Raw genomic sequence first — 19,262 nt, forward strand, 5'->3', positions numbered from 1 at the left:
ACCTCTGTACATGTTTATGGTTTTAGGTAGTTTGATGTCGTGAACCCTTAAATTTGAAGAAACGAGGTGAGTACAAAAAAAGATTAAGGAAGGAGAATAAACTCGCATGTTGTTATAGTTGAGTTTGAACAATACATTTTATGAAGTCTTTAGTTCTATGCGTGGTGGAATCTTCCCTCTGCATAGGAAAAATCAAAGATCTTTTGATTTTGAAAAATCAAAGAAAGTTAGTTTTATGAGGTTTAATAGCACTGTTGATTGATGACTTGGCCAAATAACAGCCTGTTTAAAACTCAATTTTTATCTGGCTTTAAACACATTACCCTGGGGAAACCAGTCAGACTCCAAAAGGGATGGGCAAAGACACTGACTTAATTTGTAGGAAAGGAGAACACAGGGCGCTGCCAGGAACCACTCCAAGTCCCTGCGGGCAGAGTGGGCAGAGAGCCCTGGTTGGTGCTTCTCACGTGGCAGCGTGGCTATAAATCACCCCACGCAGCGGGCAAGACTAATGGTTACCCAGGTTTTTGCTCTAATATATCTGCTCTTGAGAACAGACAGACAAACCTCTATTCTGGTGGAGGCATTCTTTTCCTGGTATGATGGCTTCTGTTCCCAATTCCGATGAACTGATTTTTTTTGTGAATGGAAGAAAGGTAAGTTTATGAGAGGATTAATGTGAATTTTTGTATACCAGGGACAAAAGCCAAGCTAACTTTTTTTCTTTTACTGCAGTGCTACTAGTTGTATCTTTATTCTCTCTCCTTTTTCGATTCAGCTATCATAATATGAACTTGAACATTGACCATTAGTTCAAGATTTGGTGCACAATATTAAGGAATAGTTTCTTTTGAATCAGTAAGGGACTCTCTTTGTTATGTTACAAAATCAGTTCTGCCACAGGCACGAAAAACTGTCATTCTCCCCCTTTTTCTTGGATATTAGCTCTACTTGAGTTCACCAATTCTATTTTAATAGAAGGCCTATATGACATTGAGGATAACAGTAGCAAAGAATGATTTTGTTTTGCTTTAATCACCTCAGGCTGATGAATCAACCTAGAGGCAGAGGCCACTCTGTCTGAAACACGGACTACTAAGTAAGCTGCCTTCTCTTCAGAAGAGATGTGGCGGCTCTAATGCTTAGCCTGGGCCAGTTGTTCTCAACCCTGTACTTTAATGAGCAAAATGAATACATGGGAAGTTTGAGGTGCCTTGGGACAATTAGAGAAAAAAACTAGTTAAGTATTAAAATGAAAAATTAGTTTGGACAGTCATTTGTTGCTAATGCTTCTCAAGCTTCAGTTATTTTAGATTACTGATGTTCTTCCCTAAAGGAAGAAACACAACTTCAATGAAGTCAAGAATTCTTGGGATTTTTGCTTGTCAAATAGCAGGGAAACATCATTTTTAGGAAGCCTTTGAACTAAACAACAGAGAAAGAAAAGAACGAAAAAAAGTCTGGGTTTAGCAATAGTGCTTACCAGTAGGTCAGGACCTTGAATGACCTGAACATCAGAAAGATGATTGGTGAGTAACAATTAGTAGTAATTCAGAAGCTAAGAACTTACTCTGAGTGTGAGGTAAATAGACTTTGCTGCTTTTCCTTTGTTGGAATAAAACCATTTCTCCCTTAATATTACATTAGCATTTGGGGCGCCTGGGTGGCTCAGTGGGTTAAAGCCTCTGCCTTCGGCTCAGGTCATGATCTCAGGGTCCTGGGATCGAGTCCCGCATCGGGCTCTCTGCTCAGCAGGGAGCCTGCTTCCTTCTCTCTCTCTCTGCCTGCCTCTCAGTGTATTTGTAATTTCTGTCAAATAAATAAATAAAATCTTAAAAAAAAAATATTACATTAGCATGATTATTCCTTCTCCAGGTCTTCAATCTTTTGCAGTCACAGCTGATATTTTGCTGTTTTTACCCTTCTCGTCTTATAGATTTCTAAGACAAGTTACTGATGGCCAAAGGGAGGAAATTATACACCTCTTTGTAGAAATTGGTTTTGTTGTTATTTTTGCGGTTTTTCCTTCCTTTAGACCCACCGGCACAGAGCTGAGCAAAGCACACTCACCTCTGGCCATGGCATTCCATCCCCACAGTCTAGACAAGACTCCTCTTTTGTTTTCTTTTTGTTTTTTTTTTTCTTTTTATGTCCTATTGTCTCTTTATTTCTTTCCCCCATAAGCATCTACTCTGTGCATTTTATATATATGTCCTTCCCATCTACTTTCTATATAGTTATTTAGAAATATAGATGTATCTTAGAAATATACAGTGCTTGGCCTGCGTGGTATTGTGCAGGAGTGTGTGTGTGTGTGTGTGTGTGTGTACGCAAGTGGTATTGTGACTTATAAATTCCCTTTTGTGACTCACCACCGTTTTGAGATTTATCCATGTTGCTCTTTGAAAACCTGAGACTTCTGCATGCTAGTTTTCCAGACTGCACATCCTTCACTCTGCTTATCCAGGACTCTAGCGATAGACACATAGGATGCTTCCAATTCCCCACTACCCTGAGAAATGCTGCAGTGAACATCCTACGACGTGTCTCCTCACCAACACTGGCAAGAGAATCTTTGAGTGAGATTGTACCACGCTGCTTTCAGAGGTCCTTCTAGGTGGCTTTCCAGAATCCTGCACAAGTTCCTTTTCCCACAGTTCGTTGCATGACAGGTGCTGTTTCCTTGCCTGTAGATGATTTGCCAATCTTTAGTGTGCCAAAACTTGCTATAATCATGCTTCCTAAGTTTTGCTAATCTAATGGGCAGGGTGTCTTGGGGGTTTCGCTTGCATCTCTCAGTTACTGGTGAGGTTTTCCCTGTTTTCATATGCTTACTAAAAAGGGATTTTTTTCCTAAGTGTCTATAAATTACTGGAGGAAACAGGATGTACCCATACAATTTTGTGAGCACAGCTATTGTTATGACCACTATTTCTCATATAATTACTGAAATATTTTTTGAAATACCATACCAAATATATTTTGAAATCTCAGATACCATATATCTGATATGTCAGAATTGCAGTTGGCAGTCTTTAATTAATTTCCCAAAGTCTAATCTTGCCTTTTCCCTCATTTGGAACCTGAGCAGACCTTGTCATGATTGAAGGAGAAAGCATTAAATCAAGTGTTGCACTCACTGGGCATCTAAAGTGGTTGGGGAGGGTTTACTATTTATCTGGAATGTTGTCTCAGGTTTATCAATGTCTTTATACCACAGAATAGTGTCGTCAGTCTGGGTTCCCCCATTATAGAGAAAACAGGAGGAAGTTATATTAGTCCTGGCTTGCCCACCATCACTCCCTATCCCCTATCTTGCTCCCACCTTTGGAGATAATTTCCATAGCCACACATTAGGGTGTCAAAGCAAAGCTAACTATAATGCTTTGTTTCTGAGATACCACTATACTTAGCCTCCTCCTCATGCTAAGATTCCTAGTGGAGGGCTGATGAGCTCATCTCTAGCTGAGTAAATCTTCTAAGGACTTAGAAATTTTGGAAATAGGCAGCATATGAAGAATAATGTGGTTTGTTGCCTTTTTCTAGGGTGATAACAGTAAACACTTTTAATGGAACAATGTCCTCTGTTTCGGGTTCATTGCTACACTTCCTTGTAAGTTTCTCTTCCATTCTCTCTAATCTCGCCTGACTATACCTAGAAGAAAAGCTGTCTGGGCCAGCGAAAGCAGACGGTTTTCATCTCATGTGCCCCCTTCTTTCTATTGGCAGTAACAGCCAGGATTGCGACATGAGAGGCAGAGCCAGATTCATGCTCCTTTGCTTAGTGGCACCTCCATTTCACTAGGGGGCTGGGAGCAGGGTATGGGAACAGGAGGGGCTCCCTTTGTAACATACACCCCATGACTCCATTAAGAAATCTCTGGCTAACCTTTTTTGTGACTTCCTATGGCCACAAGTTATCTGAGTCGATTTTGGAATCTATCTGTTTTCCCATTTGGGCCCTCTCTGGGTGACTATAAGGAAAAGCAATCGAGAATTTATAATTGTCATATATATGGGAAAATTCAGAGATGTTGAAATAATATGCCATAATTTCTTTAAAATTGGTTCCAAGTGTTAGAAAGTTTTCCTTTGTTATCTTTTTCCCCCTGTGAAGCTACCGTCTGTCAAAAACGTCCCCAAAACAATGGTTAGAGTTGCCCTGACATGTTGGTACTATCTTCCTAAAATCCCCTTTTCTCGTTTCATAATGTAGGTTGTAGAGAAGAATGCTGATCCTGAAGTAAACCTACTGTACTACCTGAGGAAAGTCCATATCCTTATATTTTACTGTAATGAATCTGGCCTGGGTGGTAAAAAGTGGACATGCTAAGACTTCTGAAAAAAGTCGCCCTGTATTTACTCAAGGTAAATACCCTTGTGTTTGACTTGTAGAGTCTAGTTGGAGTTTACAAAAGTCATCCAAAAGTGAGAGATTCATGCTTTGTCATATATTTCACCTGAGCAAAACCAAAAGAATCATCCAGTGAAACAGGAGTGTGTAACTTTAGAAATAACTATGACCTTTTGGGTCTCATGCCCACCCTGATAACTTTTTATATTCAGGAGTGTTATCCAGCCAACTGCTCAGGGGTACATGGTGCTGGCATGTGTAGTTTCCCATGAGGACTTCCCTGACTTGTCACTTAGACCATTTCATAAGTCTTATTGGAGAAAACAAGGTTCTATAAACATGTTTCAAAATTCCAACATAGAGCTAATGTACTCTCAGCTCTCCCCCTCTAATCTGGAACTTTTTTACTCCCTACCCCTCCAGTACCTTCAACAGACCTGCAATAAATTTTCAGAAAAAATGTCTTAGGTTTGGGGAAGCACAGCTATTGTGGGCATGGTGACATAGATCTGTTTAGGAGAAAAAATTGCGTAGAGCAGTACCTACATGGTACATGTGCAGGTGTAAGTGGTGAACTCTGCATAAGCTCCCTAGTCTGGTTATCAGTGTAATCCTCAGGATAGCTTCCTGCTTTTGATGTTGTATTATAGCTATGTGGGATGTCATCTTTGGGGCAAGCAAGGTGACAGGTTTTGTTACTGTTTTATTGTTGCAACTTCCTATGAAACTATAAATATTTCAAAACAGTAAGTTGAAATATATATACTTACTGAATACCTACTAAGAGCCAGGCACTATGTTAGGCTCTGGGGAGTCACTACAAGACATATACAAGATATATACAAGATAATGTCATCCCCTCTCTTCAGGATCTTCCCCGTCATTTTGCCTCCCAACATACCCACCTAAAAACATCCCTTTGTTTCTCTCTGTATTTTCCTGCCAAACTTATCTAAAAAATTATGTGTACCTGATGCCTCATTTTCTTTCCAGACTCTGTTTCTCACCGTATAACACCTTGCAATCTGGTTTCCTAACCCATCATGCCACTGCTCTAGCCAGGATTGTCCCCTAATATCCCGATCAGCTCACTATTCTGCCCAAGCCAATTATGACCTCTGCCCATGAGATCCTTTTTAAACTCGCCCAGAAAAGGCCCCAAGCAAATTCCAGTAGATCCTTAAAGAAGCTAAAGCAGAGGATTTACATATATTATTTGTTCTTTCTTTATGAAAACATATAAACATCTTACAGGGAAAAGGTACACAGTGCTTGGTGACAGTACCAGTTCAGGAGCTGTGGGTATTAAATTAATATTCTCTAATCTAGTAAGAAGATAGAAGCATACATTGCTGGACAGGGCAAGTTAAGCTCCCAGAGACAGTTTTCTAAGTTTTTCCCATGTACTATTTCCCACCACCTAGATGATGACCCCTTATCCACAACTCTGAATTCAAAAGCCTTTTTACACCTCTTTGGGATGTAAACCCTGATCTCTCATGAGGTCCTTGGTTGTCTTCCTGTTTCCCACTTAGTGTGAATATCCCTATGGTTCACTGCAGAAATACTCACGTGTTTGATTACAAGGTGCTGCCCTAGCCCCACTTGGGAATGCTATCTTATTACCTTTGTAAAATATGGAAACTTTTACATCAGAAAGGCATCTGGCCTTGAGGGTTTCGGAGAAGGCAGTGTAAGTCTGTAATTTCTTCTCATCTTTCCCCATTGAGCTCATTTATATGCCAAAAAATGAAACAGCTCTCTAAACAAGAAACAAGAAAACATGTTTCTTGTTACCAGTATCCGAGGAAGAACAACATAAGAAGCAAAGTGGCCTGCGCCCCCTCTTTTTCCTTGACTCCTTTTCTTCCAGTCTACCTCACAGGCACCAAGTACAGCTGTGGAAGTGGAGGCTGCGGCGCCTGCACCGTCATGGTGTCCAGATACAACCCCAAGACCAAGGAGATCCGGTATCCTTTGTGTTGGGCCCAGCCCTGTCCTAGGCACATCTGGGGAGGACGCAGAGGTGTGTCTTACTTTTCCTTCCCACAGGCGCTCCCCTCTCTTCTTTTCAGGTGTTTATCACGCTCACAGGACCTCTAGGTCTGCTCAGCCTGCAGCTTCGTAAGCTTCAGATCTTTCCCATGGACTTTGTTTCCATCAGCATCTACTGTCCTGTGTGCCAGTCTCTCAGGGTCATGTTCTCTCTTGCTATACAAATACTTCTTTGCTTTCAAGCAAGAGATGTCAGAGTTGGGGGCCAGACAAGAATGCTTAAACATGAAGTAGCAATACATTGTCCTGGTAGGAGGTTTAGGTCTTTGACACACTAAGAGGAATTATTTGCCTGGAAGAGCTGAACGGGATCTCAAATTACCTTGGCCTAAAATGCAGTTTTGCTCAGGATGATTGAAATGGGTGGTGAAGGAGTTGTCTGGCAAGATTCCAAGTTCTTGTCTTAAGTCACTGGGTGGTGCTCTCTACAAATTAGGGAACTTGGGAAAGGAGCAGAGAAAGGGAAAGCAATAAATTTAGCTTTGGACACATTGCACTAGATTAATTACGAGACACCTAAGAGGAATTGTCCTCAGGCATCTAGATAAACCGTTCTGTCACTCAGAGAAGAGGTCTCATCCAGACCTATACCTTACCTGAAGCTATCAATCTAAATATTAATGGTAATAAAAATAGCTAACATTTATTGAATGCTTATCATATACCAGGCAGTGTTCAAAGTAGCTTACATATATTGTCATATTTAGTCTCCAAAGCAGCTTCGAGATAGGCATCACTATCACTCACATTGAAAAAAGGGGAAGCTGAAGCAAAGAAAGTTAAATAACTGGCTCGAGATCATGTGGGCCATTTGGCGGTGAAGGCAGGCATTCAGCCCTGGGCCATCCGGAATGAAGCACACTGCACTTACCAGCTCAAGACACCGTAGAACAGACATCTCGGAAAGGAGAGGAAGAGGGAGTTGAAGGAGGAATAATGAGAGGAGAAAGTTCCTAGAAGGTAGAAGTGGTCGATATATGAGAATATATGAGACTCCAGGGAATGACCTAGGGCCATTAGATTGCTCCTGGAGCACGTTCATCAGACCAACAAGGCCAGTGCATGAGGTACAGACGACACAGGAATGGCGGAAAGGCCGGGAAGCTGTGGACAGCCTTTGAAGAAACTTGACTAAGAGGGGAAAGATAGATGGACCAGCAGCTGGAGAGAGACATCGGTTTGGTTTGGCTTCGTGTAGTGACAGCAAACACTTGAATTTACTCAAGGGAATTGAGGGGAATGAGGCTATAGAAGGGAAGAGGTTAAGAGGACTCTCAGTGACGGAGCAGGCCCGGGGGGGAGAAGAATAAATGGGAGCCAGAGCACAGGGAGAAGGAGGAAGGATTCCTGCCCTCCTGGCCTAGAACACAGGGCGGGTGACTGCGACTCTGGGTGAGAAGTGGTGGGCTGGGAGTGGATGGAGCTCGTGCTTCTATCTTCCAGATGAGGTACGAGGGTAAGACTGAGGAAAGCCATGAACATTGGAAGAGCTGTTGAGAGCAAGGAGAGAGGGAGGTTGAGATTAAGGGGAAGTTACATGTAATATGGGGGAGGAGGAACTTAGAGGACACAAAAAACAAAAATTTATCGGTTGCACTCTTTCTCTGTACACCAAGCACTCTCGCAGCCAGCCGGGTGGCTTCCAAATGCCTTTGACCGAAGAGCTGGTGGAGCCAAGAGCAGCACTTTTTTTCTTTTTAAGATTTATTTATTTTTATTTTTATTTTTTTATTTTATTTTATTTTTTTAGATTTATTTATTTTTAGAGAGAGCGAGGTTGCAGGGTATGGGAGGGGCAGAGAGAATCTCAAGCAGACTCCACACTGGGCACAGAGCCAGATGGGGGGCTTGATCTCATGACCCCGAGATCATGACCTGAGCCAAAATCAAAAGTAGGGCATTAACCGACTGAGCTTCCCAGGAACCCCTGTCTTTTCTTCAGAATAGCATGCTTACTGTCTTCCAGGGTAGGAGAATAAAGGAAAAATTCCTAAGGAGAGGGACAATATCCCATGCCTGACAGAGAATGAGACTTAGTCTGAGTGGGAATAAAGAAACTAAATTAGGCTAATGAGATCTGGACCACATTCCCAACCTGTGAGATGAGAATCTGGTGCTAACCACATTCACTTCATCATTAACACAGACTCTACTGTGGGAAAGATGATCAAGATAAGGGCGTAAATGGGTGGCTTCCACCTGTGGCCATACATTAGAATTGGCTGAGGAGCTTTAAAATGTGGTAAAGTGATCCACCCCCAAAGATTCTGATTTAACTGGACTAGCATGCAAGCAGAGTGTCTGTATATTTTAAAGTAGCACATAGTTGAAAATCAAAAGGACTAAACTACCCCATGGTGGAGTTTATATAAGTCAGTGTGCTATCTGAAGAAGAAAAGATTTCCTCTCCCTAGAATGGGAAATAAAGAAGGTCTCTTGGCGTTCTTACACAGAACTGTTCATTATTCTTTTTCTCCATTTCTCTCTACCACTCGATGCCAGCCATATGTAAACTCTTTTCTAGAAACTTCTAGAAATCTATAGATTTTTACCAAGTATTCTCTGCATTCTCAGGAACTGTTGTCCCATGACTTTCCTAGACTCCCTGAATGACACTATTCACCCCCTATGACTCCAATGTATTCTCTTTACAAATACCCATCACAGCCACTCTCCAGTTACAGCGTGCCTGGTGCCCATCTGCTCTCTGCATGGGGCTGCTGTCACAACGGTGGAAGGCGTAGGAAGCATCAGCACCAGGATTCATCCCGTGCAGGTAAGAGTGTAATTCTGGTATAGACATCCCACATAGTCTGCTGTACTCTCACCAACTTTGAAATCCTCCGTGCTTCTAAATTTTCATTTTGCCATAATCAGTGCTTCATAACTAAGGTTTTCTTAGAGACTGGTATATAAAGCAAGATTCCTTCTTTGGTTTTGGCATCTTTATTTCTCAGCCCCACCCTTACCCTAAATTAAAACAAGGACACTTTATACTACTAAAATTGATAGAAGCTACAAATTAGAGGGCTTTTTCCCAGAGGTTCTGCTGCTAAACCTTTACCACCACATTTATAGGGCAGTTTGTATGCCACATCCCAAGGAGTTTGCCATCTAGTGATAAATCCAACACAATTCCCTCTACTATTAGAACAGTATCTCTCCTTTTAGTTGAGTTACAGTTGAAGTATTTGGCTTTCATCTTAGGGGTGAATTTGAAAAATGTTTATTTAAAAACATTTGAAGCACACTCGAGCCAGCCAGTTAAGTTGCATACCCTTTGAGAGACACATGGAAAGGAAACACAGGACGGACTCAGAGTCATGTTCCCCACTTATTTTTGTTGCTTCTTTGTTGTATTTAAATGCATAAAAGTTGAATATGCTTAAATTAAATATATGAATGGCACAACACGACTAAATGACACTTCACAATTTTTGAAGCATTTATATAGATTTTGTCATTTAGGTCTTCAAAAATTCTATAATACAGACGGAGAAGGGGATAAAAATGACTTCCCAGAAACTGCTAGGTGATTTGCATATACTCATTCATTTATTCTCCCAATGATCCCATATGGTAGATACCATTATTATTCTAATTTTATTTATATTTTATTATTCTAATTTTAAAGATGAAGAAAAGTAAATCACCAAGGTCACACAGTTAATGAGGTTTAGTAGGGACCAAAACTCACAGGAGGGGGACTCCAAAGCATTTTACTTGTGCCCTAAGCTACACTTTCTATTTCACAGATAAAGAAATCAGGCCGGAGACTAAAGACACTTAATTAATCCTGCCACTAGGCTTTTCTTGAGGGGAGAAAAAACAGCTTTCAAAAATAAAAATATTTTCAAGAAATAGAAATATTTTCCTCCAGAGTGAACATCTTTTACGCTGCACTCATTTCTGGAAATCTAAATAAATAAGTTGTACTCCTTTCTAGTATCCAAGGTAGGGAAACAAGAGGTTTGAAGCATAAATAATGTTCTGTTTCCTCCTAGGAAAGACTTGCCAAGTGTCATGGCACACAGTGTGGCTTCTGCAGCCCAGGGATGGTGATGTCCATCTACACGCTGTTGAGGAACCACCCAGAGCCAACCCTGGAGCAGATAACCAAAGCTATTGGAGGTGAGCTTTCTTGGTCCTCTGTAGGTAGGGCCTAGGGTAGAAAGTGCCCGAATAACTAGAAGAGGAAATCCCAGCCCATGGAGAGATATTGTGGCAAACTTTGAGATTCCAGGCACCTGGCTAACACAAAGGCCTCTTTAGTACCTTTAATACTTTCTAGGAAGTACTACCTTCCTTTTGTGAGCAGTGATGCCAAGAACTGGGGCAATATTGGTTTCATTACAAATCTTTCTCCCTTAATTGATCCCAGTGTCCCTCTACGAAGGCATTCAAATAGGTTCTTTCTAACATTTATAATATTATAATCTTTTCCAAATGTGGAAATTTGGGTAGTGTGGACGAATGAGATTTTTGTTGTTTATTTTTAAATTAATCTGTTGGACTCATTCATTAACTCTGCTTACTACAGTTAATTTTTAAAAAATTTTTATAAAGAAGATAGACTTTCTGATACTTTATTTTTATGTTCTGGTTGGGTTAGGAAGTCACGGGCAGCAACTAGTTATCACAAATAAACTTAGTAATTCAGTCTCCTAAAATGAAATAACTATCAAATCTAATGAACAAACACAATTTTCTATTAAGAAAACAAAAACAAAAATGAAAGAAAAGCATGTTAACAAATGTAGTTTCCTGTACAAATCTACCTATTTTCAAGGTAACTGGCCCCTAGTTCTTGGAAGGAAGCCATGAAAGTAAACCTTTAAATATTATAAGAAAGCTCTTTGTCCCTTTCAGTAAACAAGCCTAGTCAGAAATTCAGTATTATGAGGAAAAGATGTAGACTAAAACAAAATAAAAATGCAATTTAAATTTTATGTAAGTGGTATATAAAAATAGTATTTTCCCTTGTTTCTCAACAACTTCTTCAGTCAAAACTTTTCACTTTCTTACAAAGTACTACTAAAACTTTGACCTATGGTTTCAATTATAATTTTAACCCAACCTGAATAGATAATCTTTATTCAATGAAATAATCCATACTAATGAGGAAATGAGAGCTTCAAAAAGCAGAGATCTTGAGATTCGCCCTACTTGTTGTTTGTTTTTTTGCATATGCACAGTTTTAGGATTATTTCCTCCTAGATTCTGTGCCTGTAATTCACATAACAACCATCAGGAGGTGGTGCTATAAAGTTTGGCTAAATTGATGAAGTAGATAAACTTATGCAGGGTATGAATAATTTGGAGGGTATATTTTGGTTCACAATCCATTTGCTTGAGCTCTTTCTAGAATTATAAATCCTAGCCACACTGATAGCTTTCATGTTAATATTTTAAGGGAAACAATAACATATAATAAAGTCCAAAGTAATACAGTTAGGGGTGGCACATATATTCTAAAATGATCAGCTGGTATAAATCACCACTTCATGTAATCTTGTCTTTCTCTTCAAGACTAAGGGGAAATTTTTTTTTTTAATTTCCATATTTTTTCCCCGTAGAACCGGAAGAATTTCCGCAGTGGCTACTATTAGCATCCCTGTGGTGGGCCTTCCTGTGGTGGGCTTGTAGACTTGTCACTGATTATGTGGCCAAGGACAAAAACACGACAGAAAACTCTGATATTAGCTCTCTCTAACCTTTAATGTTTACTTATAGTTTATCAGAGAGAAGGTGTCCATTGCCTCTTAAATACTGGTATCTCGTGCCATGTTAGTTATGTTTTAGACATTTCAGCTCTTTTCCTTGACTCCAAAAGGAGATTCTTAACTCACACACTTCTACATTCTTTCTTCTTAGCAAAAGGAAAGATAGATTATGGGGTCTGAATTCCATCTCGAGCATGCAGATTCTTCTTCAACTGTTCTGTTCTAAAAACAAAAACAGAGGATAATCTGTTAACCAAGTTTCCGCATGACTCACTGGCATCAAGCTTTTACACTTTTGGATGTTTAAACCTACCCAATTCACACATTTATATAGCTTATGAAATTGTTAAGCTGCATCTGGACATATCATTTTGAATTTATTTTTAAAAAATAACAGTTGGGGGAAATTGGAAGGGGAGGTGAACCATGAGAGACTATGGACTCTGAAAAACAATCTGAGGGTTTTGAAGGGGCGGGGGGTGGGAGGTCGGGGTACCAGGTGATGGGTATTATAGAGTGCACAGATTGCATGGAGCACTGGGTGTGGTGCAAAAATAATGAATACTGTTATGCTGAAAATAAAAAATAAATTAAAAAAAATAACATTCCTGTTATGAAAAATGCAGAAAAAAATTAAAAAGAAAAAATCTCATTCATATTTCTGCCCTCAGGAAATAACCACAATCACACACTTCTGTTTGCTGTCAGTCTTTTCTATGCATAAGTTTTGTTTTCTTATTTTGAAACCTTGTGGCTACTATATATATGATTTTATACTGTACTTATAGTTTCAACAGTGTAACATAAGAATTTTTTCATTTTATTAAAAACCTCTTCATAAATATTTATAATGGCTGCAGAATTTCAGTATACTTTGTAAAAAAAGTATTGGGAGGGTTCATGAAATCTAAGATACTCCTTGCCTTCTCCAGGAACCTAAGATCCATTGAGGGAGATGAAGCATGTACGTAAATGACCCTACGCTAGCACAGTTGACGACAGCCTGCAGAAAGACCCAGACAGTGAATACAGCTCTGGCTGGGGTGTTAGAGCAGACCCCATGGAAAAGGGCCCTGACAAACGGACATATTCTCCCTAAGAGAACATGTGAGAGAGAAAAGACTATGTAAGAAAAGCTTAACAAAGAGACAAATGAGATGTTATGGGAGTGGCAGGGTTGCTTGAGTTAGGACAGGGGTAGGAAATAAGGCGGGAAGAGTTGATTGGAAAAATTATGAAGACCTTTGTGATATTTCAGGGGAAAAAGGTAATCTCAAGTTTTTTTTGAAGAACATCTCTGTTCCCAAAAGAAAAAATCTAATTAGTAATAGAGCTATTTCACTGAAAAAAATGAAGCACAAATAAAGAATATATTTCATTACTATTCCTTAAAAATTGATCTCTCTTTTTTTTTTTTTTTTGTTAAGATTTTGTTTACTTGGGAGAGAGAGAAAACATGAGCGGGAGACAGCATAAGCCAGGGGGTGGGAGGGCAGAGGGAAAGAGAGAAGCAGGACCTGGGATCATAACCTGAGCCAAAGGCAGACACTCAACCAACCGAGCCATCCAGGCACTCCAAAACTCATCTCTTCTTAATCAGGTAATTTGTGCCGCTGTACTGGATACCGACCAATTGTAGAAAGTGGAAAAACTTTCTGCGAGGTAAGTTACAATAAAAAATTTTTTTCAGTTGATTTAATACATTAATGGACATTTGCATAATATCTTCTATTACATTATTTCTAAAATATCCTCATGTTGACTTTTCTAACCATTGAAAGTTGTTGAATGCCACTGTTGGTATTTTTTAAATAAACCTTTTAGCATGTATCTTATTTATAGTCCTAAAATAGGTACTTTCCTAAGAAGTAAAGTATTTGTTACATGACTTCAAGAAATGCAAACTCATTTAAAGAAAATAATATAGACTAAGGAATAGTCTATATTATTTTGGACCAATAGACTAAGACTATAGACTTTTTAAAGAAAAAAAATATAGACTAAGAATTGAAAAGCAAGATATTAAAAGTTCAATATATCCCCTATACCATGTATATCAGTTTTGAAGGAACATGGATTAAAGAGAATTAATGAGTGGGAAGGGAAGGGACAAAGGAAACACTGGAGGAAGGGAGTTCTGAGCTTGGCCTTAAATGAAGTGATAGAGATGAATGGGTGAAGAGAGGCCAGTAGGAAATTCCAGGTAAGAAAACACACTGAAGTAGGAAAAAGAAAAGATGTGCAAGGTTCATCTAGAAAACTGATACATAGCTAAAGCATTAGGAAGTAAAAAGATATTATTCTGTGCTAAGGAATTTAGACTTAAATTTGGTAACCAATATACAGTCATTGTCTGTTCTCAAGCTAGGTGTAACATGGGAATAATATTTCAAAGGGAAAATTCTTGGCATCTGCCAGTAAGAAGGATAAAACTGAAAGGGATGAAGGCGTGGACTAGTGCAGCCCCCCATGAATGAAGGAATGAGGACCTAGACCCATGTGGTAGATATGGACCCAAAAAAGATAACTTTCAGGAAGGGGATTGTCAGAATCATAACCTCCAGACAATAAAGGATACAGTTAAGAGGAAATCCAAATCACCCTCAAAGTTAAGAGATTAAGGAACCAGACAGGATGAAGGAAATTGGAAAAGAACGCTTTAGCATATGGCACGGGGTGTGGGAGGCTGTAGTTTTGAGATATATTAAGTTTTCAGAATGTTAAATATCAACAAGGTTTCAGTTAGGATGGAATTCTAACACCCATTTTTTTATGGTGAAAATTAATTTTATATAATTTTTGTTGACCAAAAACAATTCAAGTTACACAAGTTAATTCCAAATACCAAAAAGTCTTTGGGAAAAAACATCTACTTTTAGGCCTGTGATGAAGAATCTGAAAAGCTTTACACACTACAGCTATTTTGAAATCCTGGGTAAGATACCGTTCATGTCGAACAATATGAGTGGTCAGTCCTCCACCAGTATGACTCACAAAAACAGCAACTTCATATGATTCATGATTCAACCTAATATGTGATTTTACCTGGAGGCCCAATCTACCTATACAAAAATAGATTTTTTTATCTCACTCACCTGGGTCCCCACATTCAGCCATTTGTCATTTGTTCCTTTACTGTGCACAGCATTGTCACAAAATCCAAATCCCTTCTTCCTCACGGGTGAAAACATCAGCCACCACCTCTGCAGCACTTTCTCTGCGTCAGATACTATAGGTGCTATTGTATATTTAAATCAAACAGACCGGTTTGGGAGGGGTTTTATTTCCCTAATTTAACAAACTCAACCCAGTTATTATGTGTTAAAGTAGGAACTAGAACCCAGGTCTCCTTAACTCCATGTACAAAGTCAAACCATATATCTCCAAAGCACCCCAAAGCCTTGGGTTGTGTCTACACATGTAAAGGACAAACAGGAATGAAAATAATTAGGTAGAGTTGCAGTAACTGACCAGGACATTCAGTCCAAAAACCACTACTTGGGGTCTGCAGGAAGTGTCCTAAAAATTAAGGTAAAATGGTTTGGGACTTGAATCATCCAAATAATTCAGAAGAGCTCCAATAATACCCAAATAAAACTCGGGTTTTCAGTTTATTTTTCTTTGTGTATAGAAAGTCTTTTTTTTTTTAAATTAATTTTTTATTTTTTATAAACATATATTTTTATCCCCAGGGGTACAGGTCTGTGAATCACCAGGTTTACACACTTCACAGCACTCACCAAAGCACATACCCTCCCCCATGTCCATAATCCCACCCCCTTCTCCCAAACCCCCTCCCCCCAGCAACCCTCAGTTTGTTTTGTGAGATTAAGAGTCACTTATGGTTTGTCTCCCTCCTAATCCCATCTTGTGTATAGAAAGTCTTAAAGGCAGTTTGCCTTCCCAGGACTTTGTGACAGATACATGCTGTATCACTCTTAGGATAAAGAAAAGCCATCTCTTTTGGTTTTTTGTTTACTACCTTGTTAACTACTCCATTTACGGCACTTTACAGGAAGCCTTAGCTGGCTGACCCCATCTCCTCTGACCTCCTTCATGATCCCCTGGCTTTTGAGCAACACATTAACAAGACCTTATCATAGCATGGCTACATGCTCCCTGTAATTTTCCCTAATTGTTCAGTGATGGAATGGCTTGTTCTCCACTCCACCCCATTACAGAGCCCTTGAAGGCAAGGACAGGCTCTGTTACTTCTTCCATCACTTCTGTGCGGCCTGGGGACTGCAAGTACTCAAGTTGATGTTTTAAGAACTAACGGATGAATTTGTTTTAAATTCTTGCATTACGTCCTAAGGAAACAACTGTTTGTGGACTGAAGGGATCAGGAAGATGCTGCATGGATCAAGAAGAAGGGTCTTTTATAAACAGACAAGAAAAAGTGAGTAGCTAGACTTCTACTTCAGTTGGGACTGACTGAAAAATATACACTGAATCCAAATGTATTCATTTCCTATTTTTTTCAGTGGGTAAATTAAAAGGAAGAGAATTCAGGAAGTAAAATATCTTTAAAATGCTTCAAAAATTAGCAGGCCCATGACTTTCATGAGGCCAAGCACCACAGAAGCATTTTCCTTCAGAAGCATTACAACTTTCTGTACCTTAATCAGGTTTACCACCACCCTTCCCTGCAACAAGTACTATGAGAGATGTAAGCAGTGCATCTTCATTGCTCTTGGCAAATAAATATCTGTGAATAATACCTGAGACCCAGCACAGAAGCTTAAAACCTAATTCCCGATGCTAAAAGAGGAAGCCAAGAGTCCAGTACATCTGCCAGGAAACCATTACAGTCTTCTGAGGGTGGGAAGAATTCTACTCAGGGGTACTTTGTGGCTCTGGCACCTCCATTTTGTGTCTGGGGTGTCAGAGGTATAGCCCTAACTCTCAAGTCTCATGCTTAGAAATTCCTGTACATCTTTCAGTAACTCTGAAGTTCTATTTGTATTTTGTTTTGTTTTGTTGAGATGTGTACCAAACTGTATAATGAAGATGAATTCCAGCCCTTGGATCCATCCCAGGAACCTATATTTCCTCCTGAACTAATAGTAAGATGCTTTACTTTTGTTGTTTTGTAACATGACGTGGTACAAAGCCTTTTTCAGTAGGCTCTGGAATTACTGAGTTTTAGACATTAGAATTTGGAAATGTGTCCAGTGTGATAACCCATTGGTATGAATTTGTTTGGTTCAACTATGAAATTTTCAAGCAGATAGCTGAGAAGAGTAGTACTGCTAGGACCTCAGAGATGCTTTGATTCTTTGTTTACTCAAAGACCCTGAGCTCAGAGTATAGGTAACTTACTCAGCATCACATAGCTACATTGTGAGATATATTAAAGATAGTTTGAAAAAGGAAACTTATTATAATGGAATTACATTATTCTTACTGCTAGCCTCTGTGATCTCAACTCAGTGGGGAGAAATAGAACAATATAAATAGTGTCTATGTTCATCATTCCATTCCATAACTTTGGTCAGAAGAGAACATGAGATGGGGGATATGATTCTACTAACTTCCCATAGGGTCACTGACCCTACACACCCCTCAGAGTGTGAGAACTTGTACTCACTATTTAAAGAGTATACACACATGTTACATACACATGTATGTATATAGAGAGAGTTGTAAAAATCAAACAATTTACACTATACCTGGTGAATGGTTTAAGAGATTTTTAAAGAATAATTTTGCCTGTAAGCAATTTTTGTCATACCAAAACACCTAATACCCAAAGATGAGCCCCTTTGAGTCACTGTTAAGCCTGGCCCTTTAATCTCAGACTAGGACACTTTCACTACACCATAATGCCTCCTCTTCAGAGTTAGCTCTACTCTATATGCAGTTGTTGATGACAGGTACCTATTATGATATTTATTCAGTGGTGTCCACATGGTTATCATATCAATCCAGGTAGTTACAAATAGGCCATCCTTTCCTGATCAACACAAGGTAGGTCACCTCAGAAAACTAAAATGACCCATCAGGCCATTTGGACAACCAGAGCAGTGGATGTCCTCATGGCATGTAGCTCAGCAGCCTTTCTCAAAAGCGTGTTGGGTTCGTTTCTCTGCAGAGAATGGCAGAAGATCCAAACAAAAGAAGACTGACGTTCCAAGGGGAGAGGACTACCTGGATTGCCCCTGTGATTCTTAATGACCTTCTGGAGCTGAAAGCCAGTTTCCCTGAAGCCCCCCTCATCATGGGGAATACTGCAGTAGGTGGGTGGTTTTTAACCGTGTTCCTTAGTCTAGCTTGGGTAACCTAGACATCTGTCTCTCTTTTTAAATTCCTCATAAATGCAGTTCATTTTAATTAATGGATACTGATGGTCCTTTAGAATACTTCATTGTTTTCTTTTGCAAATATGTGGGTTTTGTCACAGTTTTCACTCAGGATTATAAGTAAGCAACATCTATTACCACCCATTGACTTCCTTTTCTAATTGCTTTAAATATTTTTCTCCTTAAGGACCCAGCATTAAATTTAAAGGTGAATTCCATCCAGTTTTCATATCTCCCCTTGGGCTACCAGAACTGTATTTTGTGGACTACACAGATGATGGTATGAACCTTCATTTTCGTTGGCTGTTGGTAGGCTATAAGTAATTATATGCACTGGGCTTATTTGAGCACTTCACAGAATGTATGGCCTCATTTATTCATTCAGAAATATTTATTGAGCATCTACTATGTGTCCTATATGAGCTTTATCAAACTGAATTATTCAACTATGCCACTGAGTACTACATGGTCCTCAGAGCCATAATGGTGGGAGGATGCCATATTGGTTGTCCAGAAATGGAGAGATTGACTGAATAAAAGAGACTTAAGACATTGGCTGGCCTATAGGAAATGTTCTTGCCACATATTACTCCCTGATTCATAAATTTGCTCAAGGCTCAGCCTATACCCACATACATTAAAAAAAAAAAAAAAAAAAAAGTCTGGGACAGGGTGCCTGGGTGGCTCAGTGGGTTAAAGCCTCTGCCTTCAGCTCAGGTCATGATCTCAGGGTCCTGGGATCGAGCCCCATATCGGGCTTTCTGCTCTGCGGGGAGCCTGCCTCCTCTTCTCTCTCTGTCTGCCTCTCTGCCTACTTGTGGTCTCTCT

At 39.6% G+C, this 19,262-nt stretch overlaps 1 protein-coding gene across 6 annotated transcripts in view; it reads left to right on the forward strand.

Moving 5' to 3' along the window:
* The first annotated feature begins 242 nt into the window (after positions 1-242).
* The window catches only part of LOC116597121 (aldehyde oxidase 4-like), a 58,616-nt gene continuing 39,596 nt past the window's right edge, over positions 243-19,262 (forward strand). For 2 of the 6 annotated variants that reach the window (XM_032354360.1, XM_032354365.1), the window contains exons 1-10: positions 243-656; positions 4,217-4,274; positions 6,228-6,324; positions 9,077-9,185; positions 10,414-10,540; positions 13,733-13,794; positions 16,448-16,531; positions 17,118-17,198; positions 18,227-18,371; positions 18,622-18,714. In XM_032354360.1, coding sequence (XP_032210251.1) covers positions 600-656; positions 4,217-4,274; positions 6,228-6,324; positions 9,077-9,185; positions 10,414-10,540; positions 13,733-13,794; positions 16,448-16,531; positions 17,118-17,198; positions 18,227-18,371; positions 18,622-18,714 — 913 coding nt within the window. In that variant the 5' untranslated portion in view covers positions 243-599. Of the gene's footprint in view, positions 657-1,338; positions 1,530-2,334; positions 2,673-3,546; positions 3,614-4,216; positions 4,275-4,299; positions 4,369-6,227; positions 6,325-9,076; positions 9,186-10,413; positions 10,541-13,732; positions 13,795-16,447; positions 16,532-17,117; positions 17,199-18,226; positions 18,372-18,621; positions 18,715-19,262 lie in introns of those variants that run through there. The other 4 variants (XM_032354361.1, XM_032354366.1, XM_032354362.1 and 1 more) reach the window with 4 other exon arrangements.

Source organism: Mustela erminea, chromosome 8 (assembly GCF_009829155.1).
Source record: "Mustela erminea isolate mMusErm1 chromosome 8, mMusErm1.Pri, whole genome shotgun sequence".
Lineage (NCBI taxonomy): Eukaryota > Metazoa > Chordata > Mammalia > Carnivora > Mustelidae > Mustela > Mustela erminea.